A 20,607-nucleotide genomic window follows, 5' to 3' on the forward strand; every position below is an offset into this window, starting at 1 on the left:
GGGGGAGAAACGGGGTCACGCGCCCCCTCGATCACAGCCTCTCTGGGATTCTGCACCGTGCAGCACTTTACTACCTGCGTCTGAAACATTCATGTGGAACCTCTGAACGTTCAGCATTCAAAGATTTCTGCTCCGAGGCGCCGCAGTCTGAAGTTAATATCAGTTTTTATCTGATGAGTCTCTTTCATCAACACCTCCCTCCTGTAAGCACACCTCTATATTTAGACGACACGGTGGAGTTGAAACGCGCTCTCTCTCTCTCTTTCCCTCTGCTGCTCTGGAACAACGCTCTTCAAATATAAAGCAGAGAAGCTCTTCATAGCCCTGCAGGACCAAACTTCTCCCTCCTATCTGAGCTTCTGCCCTGAAGCTGGGCTCAAACATTTGGCCCCCTGGCGTTTTGTTCCTGCTGTTTGCCGTCGATACAAACTCAATACACGTCTCCGCACCGAAGCGTCACGCTAGATTTGTCCGTTTAACGTCCATTTCCACAACATTACTTCTGTCGGTACAGACAACAAAGTCACGACTGACTTCAGCATCAACACACTGCCGGTGGTTGTGCGAGGCAGAATGGAGTCCCTGGCAGACTTCTGTGCTGAGAAATCTGCAGGAAGTGCGAGGAGTTTCACACCTCAATTAGGATTGGAAATCTGAAATAGAATCTCTCTGAATCTGTGAATCTGTGAATAAATAATGTTTCCTCTGAAAGACAAATTGGCTTCAGTGGAAACCAAACCATTATCTGTCCTCTTCTGATTTTAGCACCTATGGTTTAATGGAGTCGTACTCTAGGAGCTTCTTCTCACAATGGCAGAAGGATACCTAATAAAAGGAATAAGGAACTGAACGGAGGAACGCGACGCCGACAGTCAGACGTATTCCTGCTGAATCCTTTCATCTCTAAAATAATTGTAATTGAAAACAAAGTGAATGCATTTGCAGAGCTAAGAGCATTGAGCTACAGGAGCAGCCTTGGCACGTCGAAACCCCAATTTAGGCTTTTAAAAGAATGTGAGGGAATAAAACAAATGCAGTTATTCACTCATGCCTGAAAATGTTTTGCTTTTGTACACGTCACATTTTTCTCCAAACTAGTAAACACAACGTTCACGCTGTGCCGCTTTACCTTTAGGAACTTGTAATGCTGCTCCAGATCCTCATCCTTGAAACCTGTCCCGATCTGGAAGAGAGACAAAAGGAGAGGAGAATGACACACACACACACACGGAGAAACACAGATTTACACCTACATATTTGCTCATTGTGCAGCAGGGAGATGTTTGGCAGGGAGCGGCGGCGGCGGAATGCGGAGCAGCGAGCAAATCCCCCCCCCCCCCCCGCGCCAAAAAGTGACTCGTCTACCTGCCTGGCCTGGAGCGTTGTGTCACCTCTCAAAGACTTAAACCCACCGAGACACGAGCATTACCCAACAGGCAGACATGCACAGAAAGGGAATGAAGACAGCTGCTACATGATGCAAATATAGAATTTTCCACCTCATAAATGTGTTCTAAACGTGTATTCTGGAGCGTTTGAGTGCATGTTTGGAGTTTGACATCGGCTGCTCAGGTGCCTTTATGGTTCAGTCACACAGAAACATTGATAATTAAGTAAAGGTGTCAACATGGTGGCGCTGTTAAAACCACTTTGAAGCTTTGGCCTGTAGAATCGGAGCATCTGAATTATTTTGTAGCATCTACCTGCACCCATCCGTCCACATAGAGACAGTATATAAGATCAACCATACACACAACCCTTCCATTTGCACCCAAACACATTCTCTTCCATTTTGCCTCTATCCCCAAAAACTGTTTTCTTGCCTCTCCTCCTACAATTTGGAGTGATTTGATGGAGACTCTCACATGTTACAATGTCTGCACCCAGACGGACAAAAGGCCTTTGTTTTTTTTTTAATGTTCATTAGCATTTTGATAGAACCGGCTGCCAACGTCGAGCTGACACGGCTCATTCTTCCAAACTCTTATCCCTCCTGATTACACCGGGGAAAGAATAAGGCTATTGTGACCAAAAAAAAAAAAAAAAAAAAACGGTGGACATGTGCGCTCACTACTTATGCAAACACATCAAACGACGTGATGATGGCGCTATGGCAACAGTGGGACATCAGTGGTGGTTAGCGTTCGTGTGATTGATCGTCTGATCTGATCCACATCAATGTATTTACAGAAATAAGACAAAGTATCAATAGATGAGCCTTTTGTGACTCCAATAGACTTTGGTGAGTCTGGAGAATCAAAACAAACTCAAAGACAAATTGTAGAAAGCGTCCTGTCGGGTTTGGATCTAAGAGAGCAAGCGGTTGTGTTTGCTTCTGCGGCGTTTGTGGGTCAGCCGGTGGTTTCATAACACGAGTTCAGCCACATAAGAGCGTCTGTGTGGCTTCTGTGGATTCAATGTCTCGCTCAAGGACATTTGAGCAGGACGGACACTTGAGGTTCCATCGGGGACACAGAGAGATGTGGGTGGAATGCTGCTGCTGCCGGCCACAGTGCAGTGCAGTGCAGTGCAGTGCAGTGCAGTGCAGTGTTTACCGAGTCAAGGACGGCGTGTCAGAGCGGACGCTTTGCTTTAGCTCTTTCTTATGGATCGCTTCCATTTCAGAGTCGACGCTGAAAGATGAAAACAAAAACACGACACAAATCTGAGGGACGCCGATCTGAGAGAATTATTAGTTGGTGAGTTTTATCTTTTCATCGCCTCGTCTTTGTTACCATGTGAACAATCTCACCTCCTCCTGGCTCTGAAGCAAGTTTAAGAAGTCATTGCCAAAATTAATTGGGGCTGCAACAATGAAGAAAGGAAGAAGAAACGCCGACCGCCAGCCTGTAAGTGTTTGAATGTGCGGTAAAAACACATAAAAGTAGAATTGAATGAAACCATTTGTATGTATGAGGAGGAAACGGCGTCTGAGGTTCATCACCTCAGACGCTTCAGCTTCCATAGCTTGGAGTCGTTTCTAGTCGCTATTACACTGCTGACAGAAGAACTAAATGGAACAACTTTGAATGCGTCGCCCGTGCTGGACTCGTTCGCTTATGCTGGGCGGTGACGTCAGCGACAAACTGATCAGGGAGGAAGTGTGGAGAGCTGCCAGGGAAGCAAACACAGCAAACTAATGAAAGCTTTCAACTCCAACTGCTCCCGTAGAGCTGCTTAGGTGCAGGTGTAGAGCCCCATTTGTCATCCTCACAGGTGTGTGTGTGTGTGGGTGGGTGTAAGGAGTGTGAGAGAGTGTGTGTGTGATCGCAGCTCGGCAAATCCCTTTTTCCACGGATAAACACATAAAAGTTACAGGAAGAGGGGGAGGGAATATTGGGAGGTTTTGGCGGGACGGAGATGAGACGGGATTTAGCCTCAGCGGGGAAGTCGGGCTCGGGTTGGTTAAGGCTTTCATTACCACACACACACACACACACACACACACACACACACACACACACACACACACACACACACACACACACACACACACACACACACACACACACACACACACACACACACACACACACACACACACACACACACACACACACACACACACACACAGTCACGCATGATTCTATACACGATTACGTCTTTACCCTAAGATGCAGTGAGTCACACCTCCACACCAGTTTGTCGGCACAAAAGGAAGTCCATTTTTTTTGGAGGAAGTGTGGAAAAGCAACAATTTAACAACACACACACACACAAGCCAAGGCCAACCTCACTCACACACACACTACAAAAGAGAAGAAAAGCTCCAAAAAGACTGAGCACAAACATAAAAGCCCACTGAGGCACACACACACACACACACACACACACACACACACACACACACACACACACACACACACACACACACACACACACACACACACACACACACACACACACACACACACACACACACACACACACACACACACAGGAGAAGTAAATAGAAAACAGCTCTCTGCGGCTCTCGCACCTTAAACACATTTTTACACTGACAAATGTGCAGAAACAAACAATTTGGTGACAATTTTCTCCTTTTCTCCGCTTTATTACACAATATATTATGTAAGCATAAGGCATATCTCTTCTATTGAGACGAGCTGATTGAAGGAGAGATCAGGAGGGGCACTGGGAGGAACTTGTGACCGCCATTTATCGCAATTTAGAGATTTGACACTTTTTACACTTATAGACGCAATGAATCTACGACTCTGCAACAAAACGCACAAACAGATCAGTCAGTGATGTAAACACAGTGTCGAGTCGCAGCACTGCGATATTCTGAGGTGCAAGAATAAATGTGATGATGTCGCAGCTACAGACGGGGATATGAAAAGGGAATGACATTACCTCGCCCCAAACCAACGCGTTTCTGTCGCCAACCATACCTGAAACGATTGGATTACATCACTACCGTGCATCCAGCTTTGTTTTACGCTGACGCACAAAGACTCACAAACATTAAAGCTGTTCAAATTTCGTCCGATCAGCTTCACACAGTGTCCACTTTATTAGGAACGTCTGCATCACAATATAACAAAATCTAATGTTCGGGTTTTGACAGCAAACTAAATAATTTAGGTTTTGATTTTCTCATCCCCAATTTTTTATTTTCACCCGTCGCTCCTTCAGCTTTGTGTTTTTATTATACTTAATGAAAAGGTTTAGAGTGTATTGAAACACTTTTGTGTACTGCGCGAACACACACACACACACGCACACACACACACACCTTGCAGACGGACTGGAACTCCTCGTTCTCTTCGTCATAGCAGCCCAGCAGGAAGCCCCCGTAGGTGCCCGTCCTCTTGCCTTTACCCTGATAGGCGCCGATCACACACAGGTCCACCGTGTCGCCCACGCCGTCCAGATAGTCCTTCTTCAACTGTGGGAGGAGGGAGAGTGTGTGTGTGTGAAAACGTGTATCCATACTATGTCATTCATGCCCAAATATACACATACAGACACGCAAGCGCGCACACGCACACGCACACGCACACACACACACACACACACACACACACATACCTTGAGCCAGTTATGAGAGCGTTTGGCAATTTCGTAAGTGGCGTCCTTCTCAAGGGTCTTGACCATCAGGCCCTCACAGGAATCTACACACACACACCGAACAAAGGCCCACACACACACACACACAATAACCAAAACAGAAGTCGAGCAGAAAGGAAATTAACAGATTATCTTTCAGATACAGGGGAGGTCTTTGTCTGTGTGACACACACACACACACACACACACACACACACACACACACACACACACACACACACACACACACACACACACACACACACACACACACACACACACACACACACACACACACACACACACACACACACACAGGGCAAGAGATTCACAACACAAAGAGGCAGCAGGCAAGGACACAGGCAGATGACTCAACCACACATGAGATAGACTGGGGGGCATCCATATTTCCATTTTCTCACATAACAGACTTTAGACACACACACACACACCTCAAGAAACCTCACCTAACCACACACACACAGGTTCTGTCTCTGTTGCATGCAGGAAAATCAGAACAATACCACAATGATGAGAAGGAAGGCAAGCAAGACACAGAACAGACAAAAGCACAAGCAAGAAACCCACACACACACACTCTCACACACACACAAAGGTTCAAGATAGACAGAGGCAGCAGGCGAGGAAACAAGTGTACAATTAGTGAACACACACACACAGCTCAAGACAAAGACACTGCAGGAAATGAGACAAGTATAAAAGTCTGACACACACACACACACACACACACCTCGGACAGACTGCTCCAGGAACTCTGCGATGGCGTCGGTGTTGTCAGAGTCGATGGATCGGGCGAACACGAACTCCCCCTCCACCTCGGAGAAGCTTTCCTTCAGCAGAGCTCGACGCCGACACAACGGCTGTCGCACCAGAGACTAAACACACACAGACACACACACACACACAATTACGAAGAGCACAAATGCATATCATTACAATCATTTCCTCTTCATAGCTCGGAGGCTGGCAATCATCATCAGGTTGAAACGCCGTCCTGCTGGCTACAAACAGAGTCTGGGGCGCATATGAACAGATTTAATAGACAGAGAGAAACGCCCACACACTCATGTACAGTCTACACACACACACACACACAGTCTACGCAGACACACACACACACTAAACAATCATGTCAGCCCTATAGTAGAATCATTTCCATTTACCTCTCAACTTAAAAAGAAATTCTTCCATATCAGAAGTGTGGCATTTATAAAAGTAGTCTCAGTTTCATTTACACGTCTAAAGCTCCGTGTCCTCGTGGCTGGAACACACACACACACACACACACACACACACACACACACACACACACACACACACACACACACACACACACACACACACACACACACACACACACACACAGACAGAAACAGCCCACACACTGAAACGCTTTTAGTCATTTTCCAAAATGGATGACGCTCGTCCAGGGAGGAAGACGAGGGCGGACGACAGAGATCTGAGAGGAGGTCGGACTAAAGTTCAGATCACATTAATGCCATCGTGTGAGAGCTGCTGGAGACCATTCTTTAAAACAACATTCACACGGCGCCGTGTTGACGTTTGGAGGGGAGCGACGCACAAGTTTGCTTAAACGTCGCACAAGATTCACGACACAAACAGGCGACGCGCTCCTGCTCGGCATCAATCACACACGAGAACACAGGCAGACACCTCCTCCTCCTCCTCCTCCTCCTCTTCCTCTTCCTCCTCTGATTAAGCCTCTGATGCGCACACACACACACACACACACTGATATCCAGACAGACACATACACACGAAGACTCAGACGCCGCCCCCCACGGAATTCCAATGAGCATTACAATCATTATCTAGTTACGGGCCTCCAGTAGCACCGTCATTGGCATTCAGGGACACGTTTGGCATCTTGACGGGGCAGCCGGCGCCGCCCGCAAACAACAAACACACACTCGGGTACGGAAATGACAGCAGGGGCGTCTTGAGAGAGAGAGAGAGAGAGAGAGAGAGAGAGGGAGAGAGAGGGAGAGAGAGGGAGAGAGAGGGAGATGTGTGTGTCATATTTGTCACCGTGAGCACCGGGGCCTTACCTCGCCGTTGAGGTAGAGGAGGTCGAAGGCGTAGACGCACACTTGGACTTTGATCTCCGAGGCGTCCACGTCCTGCGGGGGAGTCGTAAAGGCACAGGTTTTTATGAACGTTCCCCCGCAGCCCCGACAGAGAGAAACATTCACACATCTTTATTCACAAATCGCTACCCAACCTTGGGATTTCATATAAAAAGCCGCCGCCGCCGCCGCCGCCGCCTCTCCTGTCAACCTTTTAACAGCCTCCCACCTCAGAGTTGTGTTTATCCCTCTTTTACGGGGCGTTACTTCTCCCTACTTGACTCGCTCCACTCATCTCTTCCTCTTCTAACCCTTCCCCCCCCCTGCCCCTCCCCGTGTCGCTTTGTACCTCGCTGAGAACACACTCTTCTTCACTTCTCTAAACTTGGTAACATTCCATAAGGCCCTGTTGTAAGGCGACGTGAGCGGGAACACGAGATGAGACTGTGGCGCCTGACGAACACAACGCCGCAGTCGTGCAAGGGAAGAGGAGGAAGAGGAGGAGGAGGATGCCGCCCCCGTCTTCTTCCCGCTCTCACGTCTCTCTGCTCCGCTCATTAATGCTGCAAAATTAGTGTGTATCTTGGTTTCATCGCCACCCCGTCTGAGATACTTCATTCCATTAAGGAACGGCTCGCGGCGGCAAACCAGGCAAGACGCTCCTACAACGTGCCGGAGAGGCGGCGGTGGCGGCGGCGGGAAATCAATCTGGGCATCAAACCGGCGCCGCAAAATAATCCTGATTTATTACACGTGGTGACAATATCTCGCCGCTTGATCGGGGGGGGAATATCGTTGACACCCATTTTCAGATCTCCCCCCCTTGTCAGAATGTTTGCCGCTCATTTCTCATTTCCTAATTTTCAAGGACGCAGCGAAGGCAGAGGGGAGCGTTTGTGTAAAGAGGCGTTCGTTTTGATCAAAGCTGCAAAAAGGAAAAGGTGCATCGCCGCGACCCCACACAGCCCCACACACACCTCCACCTCCACCCCCTCCTCCTCCTCCTTCCATTTGACTTTCCTCTCTCCTGCTAATCAATCATGTCCCCCTGGCACTCCGTCTCTGTCTACACTCTCTCCGTCCATCTCGCTCTCTGCTGGATCATTTCCCTCCATTATCCCTCTTCTCCTGCACCTCGTCTTGTTTTCCCCCCTCCTCGCCATCCCTTTCTCCTCTCTCCTCCTCTGATCGTGTCCTTCGCTCTACCTTTTTTGCGCCCCGAGCATTTCTTTTCCGCATTTCAATCATCTTTCCCCCCCCCTCCTCCTCCTCCACCTCCCTCCTCATCCTCCTCTCAACCCTTTTATATTCCTCTCCGTCCGTCTCTCTGTACACACCTTCCTCTTACGGGTGGTGAGGACCTGGAACGGCTGGATCTGCTTCTTCTCACGATCCCAGGCCACCGCCTCCGAGTCCAGGACACAGGAGACCACCGAGTCCTTCTTCATCTGGAAGGTGGAGAGCGAGACACAAAGGCAGGAGGGGAATTCATGATTATCAGAGAGAGAAATGGAGGACATTACCTGCTTTCACACACACACACACACACCTCTGGAGCGGCGCTGAAGGTCATACGAAGCCGTGTGAAATCGTCTCTGTAGCTCAAATCTAAATGTGGCTCTTTCTGAAGCGTTTATCACTCGGTGCATTAAAGCAGAGCTTAGGGATCCTAAAGTGTGAGAGCAGTCGCCAGCTCCCTCCCTCTCTGTCTGCCTGCTCTAATTTATTCGTGGCATTAATGATAATTTCCTTACTGAGCACTCACACACCCTTTGATTCATGTACATTTACTTTATTATTTGAAATGAAAATATTGGAGGTGGTCCAGACCTGAGGCGTGAAACAGGGAGGCCCCTAGAGCCGCACGCACACACACACACACACACACACACACACACACACACACACACACACACACACACACACACACACACACACACACACACACACACACACACACACACACACACACACACACACACACACACACACACACACACACACACACACACAGGGCCCAAACTCCTGCAAACTTGTGAGGAGTGAGGGGAGGAAGAAAAGGAAAAAGGAAGAAATCTCGGGAGGCAATTTGAAGAATGTTTGTTGCCAAATGTTCTAGGTGTCAACACATTAACATTTTTACCCTAAATTTATCGCTGCTCTGAAGTTGCCAACTGTGCTTCTGCTGCTGCTTCCTTCTCCACTCATCAAATTACCAAACTGCACAAACAAACACTCCTCCTCCTCCTCCGCCGCTCGCGTGCCCACAATGAGACATTTTGCAGTGTGTGTGAGTTTGTCGATTTTTGGTGTGTGCGGCTGGAGTCTAGCCTCCGTGTTTACCTTCTTACCAAGCTCTTCGTCACCCAGTGACACCTACACAGGAACGAGTAAGAAGCAGTAAGAGTCCTAACAGGCCGGAGCTGTATTAGAGGTGAGAGTGTGTGAGGCAACGTTCTCAGCACTATAAATCAAACATAAGCAGTTAGGCTGTTCGGGTCATTAGGCTAATTAAAGCATTAATTACCAAATGTTTCTGTGTCAACACTGCTGCCTTCACTTTCCACACGGGCTGTATTTATATTAACTTCATCATAAACCATTAAGGCACTATATTAGCGGGAGGAAAATTAGTTTTTCTTCATTAATATGTAAAATAATGCGGCGATTGTGCTGTAAGATCTAATCGGATCATCTATTCCATACAGGGGACGCCTGGCATTAGGGTGACGCTCCTGTCAGACATTCTTCTCCCCGTTTAGACCAGCTGGGATCCAAAGAATGTATCATCACACACACACATATCTGCAAGAGCCGCTCATTACCGCTACATTAATCTCTCTTATGGGAAACACCGGCTCAAGTCCTGAACGCTGCACTGTGTCCGCTCCGTCTGCAGAGCCCAAATTACTCAGAATGTGTGATGTTTACTTTGCCGTAACGTCTTTGTTCTTACGCCTTTCTGACAGCAGGTGGGTCCTTGAAAGCCTCACGGCGAGATGCTGACTGACACATTGTTTCCTCAAGTGGAAACAAGCTTTCATAAATGTCAAACGGGGGGGAAACACCACCATCAGTCATCACATACAGTAAGTTAGCCAGATATGAACTTTATCTACTCGAGACGGGCTTTTAATATTCACATTAGAGGCTCCGACAGAGGGAGTAAGGGCTGTCACACGACATCATCACCAGAGCTCACCTGTGACTGAGCTCTTACACCAACATCTCTCAGTTCCGGTGCAGCTTCTGCCACATAAAGTCTATAAACTTGCCGCTGACAGACGACACACACAGCCAGGATGAGTTTCTGGCCTTTGAAAGTTTTCCTCCCCGCTCGCCGCATCGCTCCGAATTAGCCTCGCCGCACAGCCCGACACAGTTTACCATGTAAACCTCATTACGCTAATCTCGCAGCGTGATATTCAAACAGTATTACTACTGTGCCACAATCAATGAAAACACACACATATCAAGATGAAGGGAATTATCTCATCGTTGGAGAATCTGCCGCCACTCTCGGTAACGTTTAGCCGCCGCCCGACAGCTCAGGGGAGCGGCACTTTGAAGCAGAACATTTAAATCTCCCCGTCTTTACCGTGACGTGCAAATACAGTGGCGCCCTAACTTTCCCTTTCATGCAGTTGTTATTTTGTCCAAAGCTTCAGAGTTCAGGCAGAGGTAATGAAGAGGGAGACGGAGTAGAAACAGGAAAGAAGCGAGGCAGAGAGAAGAGACGGCAAAAAAAGGTAAAAGTGGGGGAAGGTTAACAGTTAAATAATGAAGACAACGGAATGAAAGAAATATAATGAAAAAAGGCCAAGAAAGGAGACGGGCGGGTGAAGAAGCACCCAGGGCGAAAACTAAACAGGTGAGAGGCAAATAATGAGGGAAAAGGGTAATAAGGTGTGTGAGGAGGCAGAATAGCAGCCAGGGCGGGAAATGTGAGAAATGTGGAGGAATCACAAACAGACAGGAGTTGAACAAAGAATGAGAGGCAGAGTGGAGACGGAAAAGAGAAAGGAAAGTATGAGGAGAACGGTGAGGAGGGAGAGACTGAATGGGCATCATCAAGAGGCAATAAAGAGACAGAAATAGAAATGATGAGGCGCGGGAAGAAGAAGAAGAAGAAGAAAAAAAAGTGAGCTGAACGAGAGCAATAAGGCGAGAGAGCGGGAAACAAAGAGGCATTTGAAGATTAGAGGAGCGGCGAGGAGGCGAGATGCCAGGCAGAGACAGACAGGTGGTTAGTGAAATATGAGAGGTCAGACAGGAAGAAAGAGAGAGAGGGGGGGAGAGAGGGAGAGAGGGAGAGAGAGGAAGAGGCACTCAGGGGATGCCGATGATGATTGCCTGTTGACCAATAATGTTTTCTGCACCTTGTTTGGACTTCGGCGTTGCAAACTCCCACCCATCATCCTCCGCCGAACCGCGGCCGGATGATTTAGAGAAGGAGTGAAAGCCACCAGGTGATTCACTTCCTCTTCTTCTTCTCCTTCTTCAAATGAAGCGCTGTACTATGGAGTAATTACAACCTGGGGAAACATGGCACGCCTCCCGGCTCGTACGCATGATGTCCCCCAAATTCCATCACCACCTGATCAAACATGTCTGATTGAGCACGGCTGAGTACACACACACACACACACACACACACACACACACACACACACACACACACACACACACACACACACACACACACACACACACACACACACACACACACACACACACACACACACACACACACACACACACACACACACACACACACACACACACACACACACACACACACAGCAGAGCTCTTGCCAGGGTGGTACAGTAGTGCGAGTGCAAATTGCGAAATGCTTAATATTCAAGTGTCGTTACAGCAGGACTCATCAGATTCTGTGATAAATGTAAACCAACCAGGCTTCCTTCAACCGAACACGGCCGTGTTTACACACACAGCACCGGCCCAGAGAACATTAATAAGAGCAGAGACACGGAAATCATGGAAATGCGAGCCATTACTCGGTCTGAGCTCAGGCTGGCTGGAGGAGGTCCAGGCAGATACGGACCAAACCATTCAGCTCGTGTAAACATCTTTGGTTCGCTCTGAGAAAGGAACGCAGACCTTCCTCGCCCTGCTGTGTCCATGGAAACGGTGCAGCCATGGTGAAGTTATGACCATATATGACCTTGTTTACCATCTCAGGCATGTTTTAAAGCGCTGATCGCTCTCAGGTCAGCTTTGGTTTTTGTGCAAAAACAGAAAATGTCAAATTACTGTGTGAAGTATAGAGTTAAATAAAGTACGTCATATATACAGCACATATATATACAAACAGCATTTGGGACCCACGGGACACGCTTGTCATAATTCTCTCTCCATCCAGCGGTTTCCGTCTGGTACGCAGTCACACAGAGTGACGTTTCAGGTTTGAGTGGCAGCTAACCAAGCCATAACTTAAAAAAATGAAAATAGTGAAAGAGACAAGGAGAGAGAGGGAAGAGAGAGAGAGGGGGGGGGAAGAGAGAGAGGCAAGACTCACACGGCTTTATTGCTGCCAGCTTCACCGCAGTTACTTAATAAAGCAGGGCGGCACGCTGAGCCGGCACGCAGATAACACCAGGACAACTGCTCCAGATTGAACCGCTGGTGGGCTCCCTCTCTCTCTCTCTCTCTCTCTCTCTCTCTCTCTCTCTCTCTCGTCTTTACAGCGTGCCGGCGGATCTGTGCCGCTCTGGCGAACCTCGCCCCGGGGCTCCAAATTGAGTTTAAGCGACTACTGTGTTTGATGTTGACGACCGTGACCCTACAGCTCCGACGAGGAGACGGCACCAACACCTATGTCTCCTTACGTTCAGCCTGATGGGTAAACTGCCAATTAGTACACTGGCAAACGGCGGAGAAGTAGAATTACAAACCGATTTACTCGAGCGTGGAAATTCAGACTTGTTGCTGAACAGATTAAGTAACAAGTCATGTATATTCTGAAAAAATAATGGAATGCTATTAATTCCCTCCATGTCTGCGGCTTACACTGCCTTCTGAGCCTTCACAGTGGACACACACACACACACACACACGCGCATACACACAAAAATGGAGCGAGAGTGTGCGTGTGAGCCGGATGACTGATTGAGGAGAGGGGAGGACAAGGTTGGCCGACGACAATCAAACACACATATGAGCTGTGAAGAGGTGCGTCTAAGCGAGACAGAGTGAGCGCTCAGAGAAACACCCGGGCTTTGTTTCATCTGGAGACGGACAGTGAGTGAGACAAATGTGTGCAGTTGTTCTCCTCGTTGCTGTAAAAGCCTTGTTTGACAATCGATGCTTAAACTGACTCCTCTCTCTCTCTCTCTCCCTCTCTCTCTCTCTCTCTCTCTTGTTCTGTGTCTCCCGGGGGTTGAGCTCCACCCGCTCGCTCTGTGCTTTACCTTAGGAATGCGGGCGATGATGTCGGGGTATTTGCTGGTGTTGTCCTCCTGGTTGCGGCTAAATATTCGCACTTCGCCGCTCTCCAGGATGTGAATCTTTAGGGAGAAAGAAGAAACACACACACACACACATACAAAAAGTGAAAGAAAAAAGAATGAAAAATCTGAGTTAGAGTTTCAGAGGGAAAGTTGGAAAGATGGGTGTGTGTGAATAATGCATGGGGTGACAGAACGCCAACAACTGACAGCTTTCAATCACACACACACACACACACACACACACACACACACACACACACACACACACACACACACACACACACACACACACACACACACACACACACACACACACACACACACACACACACACACACACACACACACACGAAAAAGAGCAGTGTGTCATGAGTCCCTCTGCTGGTTGTTTAATATAATGCCCACTGCAGTGAGGAGAGAGAGAGCGAGTGAGTGAGTGAAAGAGAGAGAGAGCGAGTGAGCGAGAGAAAATCATTGAGCTCGCTCGCCCTCCCTGTCATTTTGCCTCTCCCTCTCTCTTCAGTTCAAAGGTTTTTTATTGGCATGACTGTCCAAAATTAGCAATATTGCTGGAGGCGTTTACATTACAGTCAGTAATGCTGTCTCTTTTTGTTGCTCTGTCAAATCTTCCTTCCCTCCCTCCCTCCCTCCCTCCACCTCTCTCTCTCTCTCTCTCTCCCCCCATCACACTGTGTCTCTCAGCCTGTCTACATTTCCTCCTCTCCTGTACCCAATGGGAGAAGGAGCTTGCTCTGCCTACAGGCCTAGGGCAAAGGCAGCACCAGTGTTTATCTTAAAAGAATAGGCACGGGTGCTCCTGCGCATACAGACACACACAGAGTGCAAAGACACACCACGCAGGCACGCACTCAGGAGGAGGAGGGGAGGAACAGAATCTCACATAACGCCAATACATCACACACTCAAAGAACACTGCCCAAAGGTGTATGCATACAAAATTCAGGAGGCATATGTTCGGTGCCAAATGTGAGAAAAACAAACAATTGCACAGTGGTATATAAATACACCTACATTCTCTCTCACACACACACACACACACACACACACCTGTGCACGCTCCCCATCGTATTTGTACTCGCAGGTGAAAGCCGCCTCGTCAAACTTCTTCATCACCTCTCCCACTCCCTTGGTGGGGTGAGCCAACATGGGCCTCAGCGGGACGCCTGGGTGAGGACGGGAGGCAAGCAGATGGGAGGGAGTCAGCAAAGGGTTAACCGAGGTGGAAACGGAGGGACGGCAAAATTATTCAGGCGTTTAAAAGTTGTTTTGATTCGTCTGTAACTTTTCCTCGTGTGAGTGTGTGTGTGACAGTGTGTGTGTGTGTGTGAGTTCAGAGAGCGAGGCAGAACTGAGATCAAGCCAGAAGCTGAGAGATTCACTTTGGGTGACGCGTCCCACAAGACACAACAGCCTCACACTCACAACTGCATCTGTGACAAAAACCCCAGCCAGGAATTTGTTTGCACTCTCATTTGGCCCCAGAATCAAAGTTGTGCGACTCCGCTCTCCTCGAGCTCCGACCGTAGCAAAGAGACTTCCTGATGCTGATGAAATCTATGTTTTAAAAAAAGGGCTACCACACACACACACACACACACACACACACGTAACTGCAGTTAAATAATAATTGCAGTTCCGTGTGTGTGGCTTCTTTTTTTTTTTCTTTTTTTTAATGGGCCAGTAACTGGAGGATGATTCTCAGGCTAATTCAAGCATATCACATTTAAAATAGAACAGTCCAACAATCCTAATGATTGTTTACCTGCCAACATAGCTGCTACATTCATCCGACTGACCAACAACAGCCAATTTATTTTTTCCTCTTTGGCAGGATTCAGACGGTGGCTTTACTTTCCCGCCTCGTCGCCAGGCTTCCTCATCACAAAACACTGTAATTGGGAGCTAATCCTTTAATGCTATCTTTTATCTTTCAGTGATGAATGACTCAACTAAAATATCTGACTCGCCTCCGTTCAAACGGATCGATAAACACGGAGCAGGGCGCTGTTTCCCACCGTGTAGCGTGTTAGCCACCCGATTGGCTGCGTACCTGGCGTGAGCTTGCAACGATTGGGTAGTTGGTCGATGCCCTCCTCCAGCAGAACGGGGATGATGACATCATAATTGGGCATCTCGCTGGATGGTGGAGTGAGAGGAATACAGGAGGACAAAGAGAAATCAATATTATCCCAAATTAAAGTGAAAAGAATGAGCGTGCCAGGAGAGAGAGGGAGAATGAGGGACAGGGCTTAGAAAGGATGAAGCATGGCGGCGGCGGCGGCGGCGGCACTGAGAGGAGGCTGCCGCTGCTGCAAAGTGAAATGAGACAGGCTTGTTTAGGCTTCACTTTACCAGTAAGTCTGCTTGAGAATGTGACTCTTCTCCTCGAGCCAAGCCCGTTTGCTCTCGGCGCTCCTCCCCTTCCCTGCATCGATCACAGCGGGAGGGAAAACTACACGAGGGCAGAAAACAGACAAGAAAAGAAAATACAAACACATCTGAGTACAATTTGTTTGGACCCAACCTTAGTTGAGATGAAAGATCAGAGGCACTTCAAAAACATTCAAATACAGCAGACTTGCAGCTGTGTGATTAACTGTGCATAGTCGCATCTCAATTTGAGTTTTGGCAACAAAAACTGGAACGTTTAGTCCACTCGGCTTGAAACAGTCAAAACGGTGCGAGACTCAACAATCGCAAGTGATTCCGTTCCCCAAATCAAGGCCAATTAGCACGTTAACTACCGCTAATTATCAAATTATGAAATATATTGTCAATGTCTCCGTCTGATGATCCACTTCAGCTCGACTCGGAACTTATTCTCGGTTGACGTGCCTGATTAAATAAATGAATTGTTCAGAAATACATTTCCAGACACGACCACAGATCAATGCAAATGTCCCCCAGCAAACCTTTGGTCTAATTGACTGCTATTAAGGCAAAGCTCCGGTCCCGAAGAAGCCAGGAATACTAACGAGGAGAGAGCATTTATTTAATTTGGTGTGTGTGTGTGTGTGTGTGTGTGTGTGCCTCATGTTGTGCGTTTGTTCCTTTTGTTGTGTTGTGGAGCATTTCCTCTCCTTTGTTTGATTAGAAAATGAACTATGTTTTTATAACTGCTGCTGCTTTGCTGTTGGATCATTAAACGTTGCTCTGAAACATCTTGCTCTGCTTTGTCATCTTATTTTCATTACCTCCACTTGAGGAAGTCCTCACACCTCCTCATGGGATTTACACGTTACACAGCACGACTGAGCTTCCTGCAGGAGCGCTCACATGGGATGAATGAAGCCTGGCTTTCAATCAAACTCACAGATCAAAGCAGCCGAGGCCACCGCTCATTGAACAGCTTGTAAATACGGGTTAGTTTGATACGAGGTGATGCAAACACAACTGATAACGGCGTCTTAATCGTTTCTTCTTCGGGGGATTTGGTTCTGCGTGGAGAATAGGACTTTCCCCCTCAAATCTCAAGTTGGGTTTATAATTAAGCAACGCAGGAGATAATTCCATCTTATCAATACATCTAATATAAAAATAACACTCCTTTAAAATGTAAATCTGTGGCGAATCAAACGTTTACTGATAACGGCTCCTCAATAACAAGGATCTGGTGTTTGATCCATATCACTGTTGTGATTATCTCCTCTCCTCCCCCTCCCCCTGTTTTACAGACAAAAACAAAGCCTCTGTGAAATCAACTCTAGGAACCTGTGATGACCATTCTCCATTATTCTTCCCCATCTCTGGACTAAATGATGGATGGATTCATTAACCCCAGTTACGATGACATTAATAGTTGTGCTACCTTGTCCGGGCGGGGTCAAGCAGACAGCCTGGCTCAGTGCTGCCAGGACACTCTGCTCAGCCAAGCCAATCCTCAGCTTCCCTGCCAGCGACCTACCAATCGAAAACACAAGAGCAATAGCAGTCAGTGTCGGCACCCGAAAGCACCTGCAACCCACGACGACGCTGACGCACAACAACACATTTAGAACGATGGTCAGGTAATACAGTGCTGCAATATCTGTGTCCATCTGCATGCAATCATGTTGAAGGGTCTGAGTGTGTGTGCGCGCGTGCGTGTGTGTGTGGTTTTACCTGACTATGTAGCGGGCCTCGGAGAAGCGGCACGCCACAAAGAGGCCTTTGATGATGTCGATTTTCTTATTCATGGCCTGAGGCGGCCAGGAGGAAATTGAGATTCAGAGAGGAAGAGTGAGAACAGACAGACTGCAAAAAGACCCAGGTCACAAGCGAGCACGCTACTACCATGTTCAACCCAGAGTGGAACACACACAACAGCGATGGGAAGGGAAGCTGGAGGAGTTGTAGCAAGATGATGACTTATTCAAGACTGACAACTTATTTCTTCCATAGCACTCATATAAAACACACACACACACACACACACACACACACACACACACACACACACACACACACACACACACACACACACACACACACACACACACACACACACACACACACACACACACACACACACACACACACACACACACACACACACACACACACACACACACACACGACCCCCAACGCTGAGAGAGGCAAATTGAGTGAAAACATTATTTTCCAAAGTCCTTCTTCCTCTAATGAAAATGTTTTTCTGTGGCTCACCGAGTTTCCACTCATGTTGGCAATTTCCTTCAATTTGGTGAACACGCCCCCTGCCGTCAGATTGGCGGGTTGGAACATCATGCGCTGGTTGCTACGGGAACTCTCGGCCACCAGGCCCAAATCCCCTTTCTCCTGTGCCTCTGCCTTGATTTTGTCCAATTGTCGCCCTGGCAACAAGACAGAGACGGTAAATAGGTGCTACTTTGGTAGCTGATGAGTAAAGAAAGGAGGCAATGGCAATTAGGCTGGGAATGGATGAGAAATTGGGTTGCTGTAATAGAATAGTTGTGTGTGTGCATGCGTGTGTGTGTTTGTGTTTGTATTACCAGTTGCCTGGGCGAGAGCCTTCATCAGTACAGTCTCGCCCACGCCGAGCTCCATCCCCAGGTAAGCAGGACCCAGCTGGTTCAGACAGAGGTACACACAACACAGCAAGTCATCTGCAAAGAGAAAACACACACATAAATAAACAGCACACAAAAACAGAAACACAGATACGGGGGGAAAAACACTTAAAGAGAAATACACACACACACACACACACACACACACACAACTACATGGCCATGGCATCTCAAAAACACCACCACAACACACACACAACACACAGCCGAGAGGCACAAAAGCCATGGCAACATTGAGCCTCACCAACACACACACTCAGAAAAATGTGCAAAGAGAAAAGCAGACAAACACGAAGGAAAACACCGACACAACACAAAGCATGCAAAGGCATCCCAGGGGTCCATGCATATACAATACTCTCACACACAGACACACACATCAATGAAGGGACCCATCATGCTACTTTTATGTGCAGCCTGGCTTCAGCATCATCTCCTTGATAGAGTGGCTGGCAGCCAGCTGCCTGTGTAGGAACATCAGGATGCATTATGGGAGAGATAAAACACCATTTACCTGGAGAGAGGAGCAGCACAGAGCGAAGCAGGTTCGACAGCGTCTCAATGTTTCTCAGCCTAGGAAATGACAATGGGATTGCTTTGAGACAAGGAAGATGAGCTAAACGAATTTTAAAACCATCCTGTAAATACTCTGCGGTGGGAAATGAGATTTGTCTGGAGGTTTTACTAGGAAATGGAAGCCTGGAAGGCAGATGAACTGCTCATTCATGAAATGCTATACATCATTGGCTGGGAAGAATAGTCATTCATTACCTAGAAGTTTGTCATTCGATATCATCAAAATATAAGAAACAAGAGTTTCAATTTGTGGTCCAGTGACTTAAGTTACAAACAGGGCTTTAAACTTAGAGTTCTATAATGTCCCTCATGTAGTGCAGCTCTACAAATGTTCCAAATGTAATAGTGCGCCGTGACCAAACAGTTTGTTCCACTTTCTTATCAGGTTCCAGCTGTACAGTAGTAAATAAATAATCTATCAGGTTTCTTTTACATTTGGGCTCACATTTCCTGCTCTTCTCCCCAAAAATAATCCAATTTACTGACAGGGATTTCATCTCTTCCCAGCAGGAAGCCTGCCTGGTAAAATGTTTGACTGTATTTCCTTTAAATAGAACAGCAATCACATATTCCCAAATGCTGGGTGCTTCATTTTGCGATAACACCTTCCCTCCATATGGAGCGCTTACCTGCCCGAGTCTTCCTCAATCTTCTCGAAAGTGCGAGCCACCGCCAAGTACGGCACTCTGGAGAGCGATGAGCATGTAGTTAGCAAGGAATGGATCTACACCGACAGATTTACATTCACAGGATTTAGCCGACTCAGCTGCCGTCGCACTCGGTAGCGTTTAGTGCGACGGCAAGAACGAGCTCGGATTCTAGATTTACAAAACTGCATGAGAGCAATCTAGCAGAGGACGAAGATCAGAGCTGCAATGACAGATAGACAGATTGACACCCAAACAAAAACATTTCATTATCACCGTGTGGGAGGACAGAAAATACAAGAACAATGCATCCGTTTCATAAAACTCCAGGAAAAAAATTCCCCTGACTCCTTGCCTCACACCGCCGTTGCGTCTTCATTGCAACACTGCAGTCTTCATCATTTGTTTTACATTGTTATATCGGACAGTAAGAGAGCCACAACATTCAGCAAAGCACACAAACTAACTTTCCTACCACCGAGCTCTCACCTCATCCTGTCCAGGTGCAACATGATCGACCCACACAGTGACGCAGAGGCAGGTTACACACTAACACACTAAAGCATCCTTCATGCAGTATTTCACCTCAGTCCCGGTTGAGCGTAGGCAGCATGATTCCCGCCCTGACCTTGATCAAAATCCCATGAATTTTCCATGCTTCTCCATGAATAAGTTGGAGCACTT

At 47.6% G+C, this 20,607-nt stretch overlaps 1 protein-coding gene across 1 annotated transcript in view; it reads right to left on the reverse strand.

The window, feature by feature from the left end:
* The window catches only part of lig1 (ligase I, DNA, ATP-dependent), a 34,157-nt gene that overhangs the window by 5,247 nt on the left and 8,303 nt on the right, over positions 1 to 20,607 (reverse strand). Inside the window, exons 9-24 of the mRNA XM_076149343.1 lie at positions 19,906 to 19,962; positions 19,215 to 19,273; positions 18,623 to 18,736; positions 18,297 to 18,463; positions 17,754 to 17,830; positions 17,461 to 17,552; positions 16,005 to 16,104; positions 15,703 to 15,788; positions 14,700 to 14,815; positions 13,593 to 13,688; positions 8,498 to 8,608; positions 7,143 to 7,214; positions 5,804 to 5,948; positions 5,035 to 5,117; positions 4,739 to 4,891; positions 1,130 to 1,183 (exon numbers count right to left, since the gene is read on the reverse strand). Coding sequence (XP_076005458.1) covers positions 1,130 to 1,183; positions 4,739 to 4,891; positions 5,035 to 5,117; positions 5,804 to 5,948; positions 7,143 to 7,214; positions 8,498 to 8,608; positions 13,593 to 13,688; positions 14,700 to 14,815; positions 15,703 to 15,788; positions 16,005 to 16,104; positions 17,461 to 17,552; positions 17,754 to 17,830; positions 18,297 to 18,463; positions 18,623 to 18,736; positions 19,215 to 19,273; positions 19,906 to 19,962 — 1,582 coding nt within the window. The remainder of the gene's footprint in view (positions 1 to 1,129; positions 1,184 to 4,738; positions 4,892 to 5,034; positions 5,118 to 5,803; positions 5,949 to 7,142; positions 7,215 to 8,497; positions 8,609 to 13,592; positions 13,689 to 14,699; positions 14,816 to 15,702; positions 15,789 to 16,004; positions 16,105 to 17,460; positions 17,553 to 17,753; positions 17,831 to 18,296; positions 18,464 to 18,622; positions 18,737 to 19,214; positions 19,274 to 19,905; positions 19,963 to 20,607) is intronic.

This window comes from Genypterus blacodes, unplaced genomic scaffold (assembly GCF_046128005.1).
Source record: "Genypterus blacodes isolate CSIRO-AG114 ecotype Tasmania unplaced genomic scaffold, CSIRO-AGI_Gbla_v1 ptg000005l_1, whole genome shotgun sequence".
In the NCBI taxonomy this organism is placed as follows: domain Eukaryota; kingdom Metazoa; phylum Chordata; class Actinopteri; order Ophidiiformes; family Ophidiidae; genus Genypterus; species Genypterus blacodes.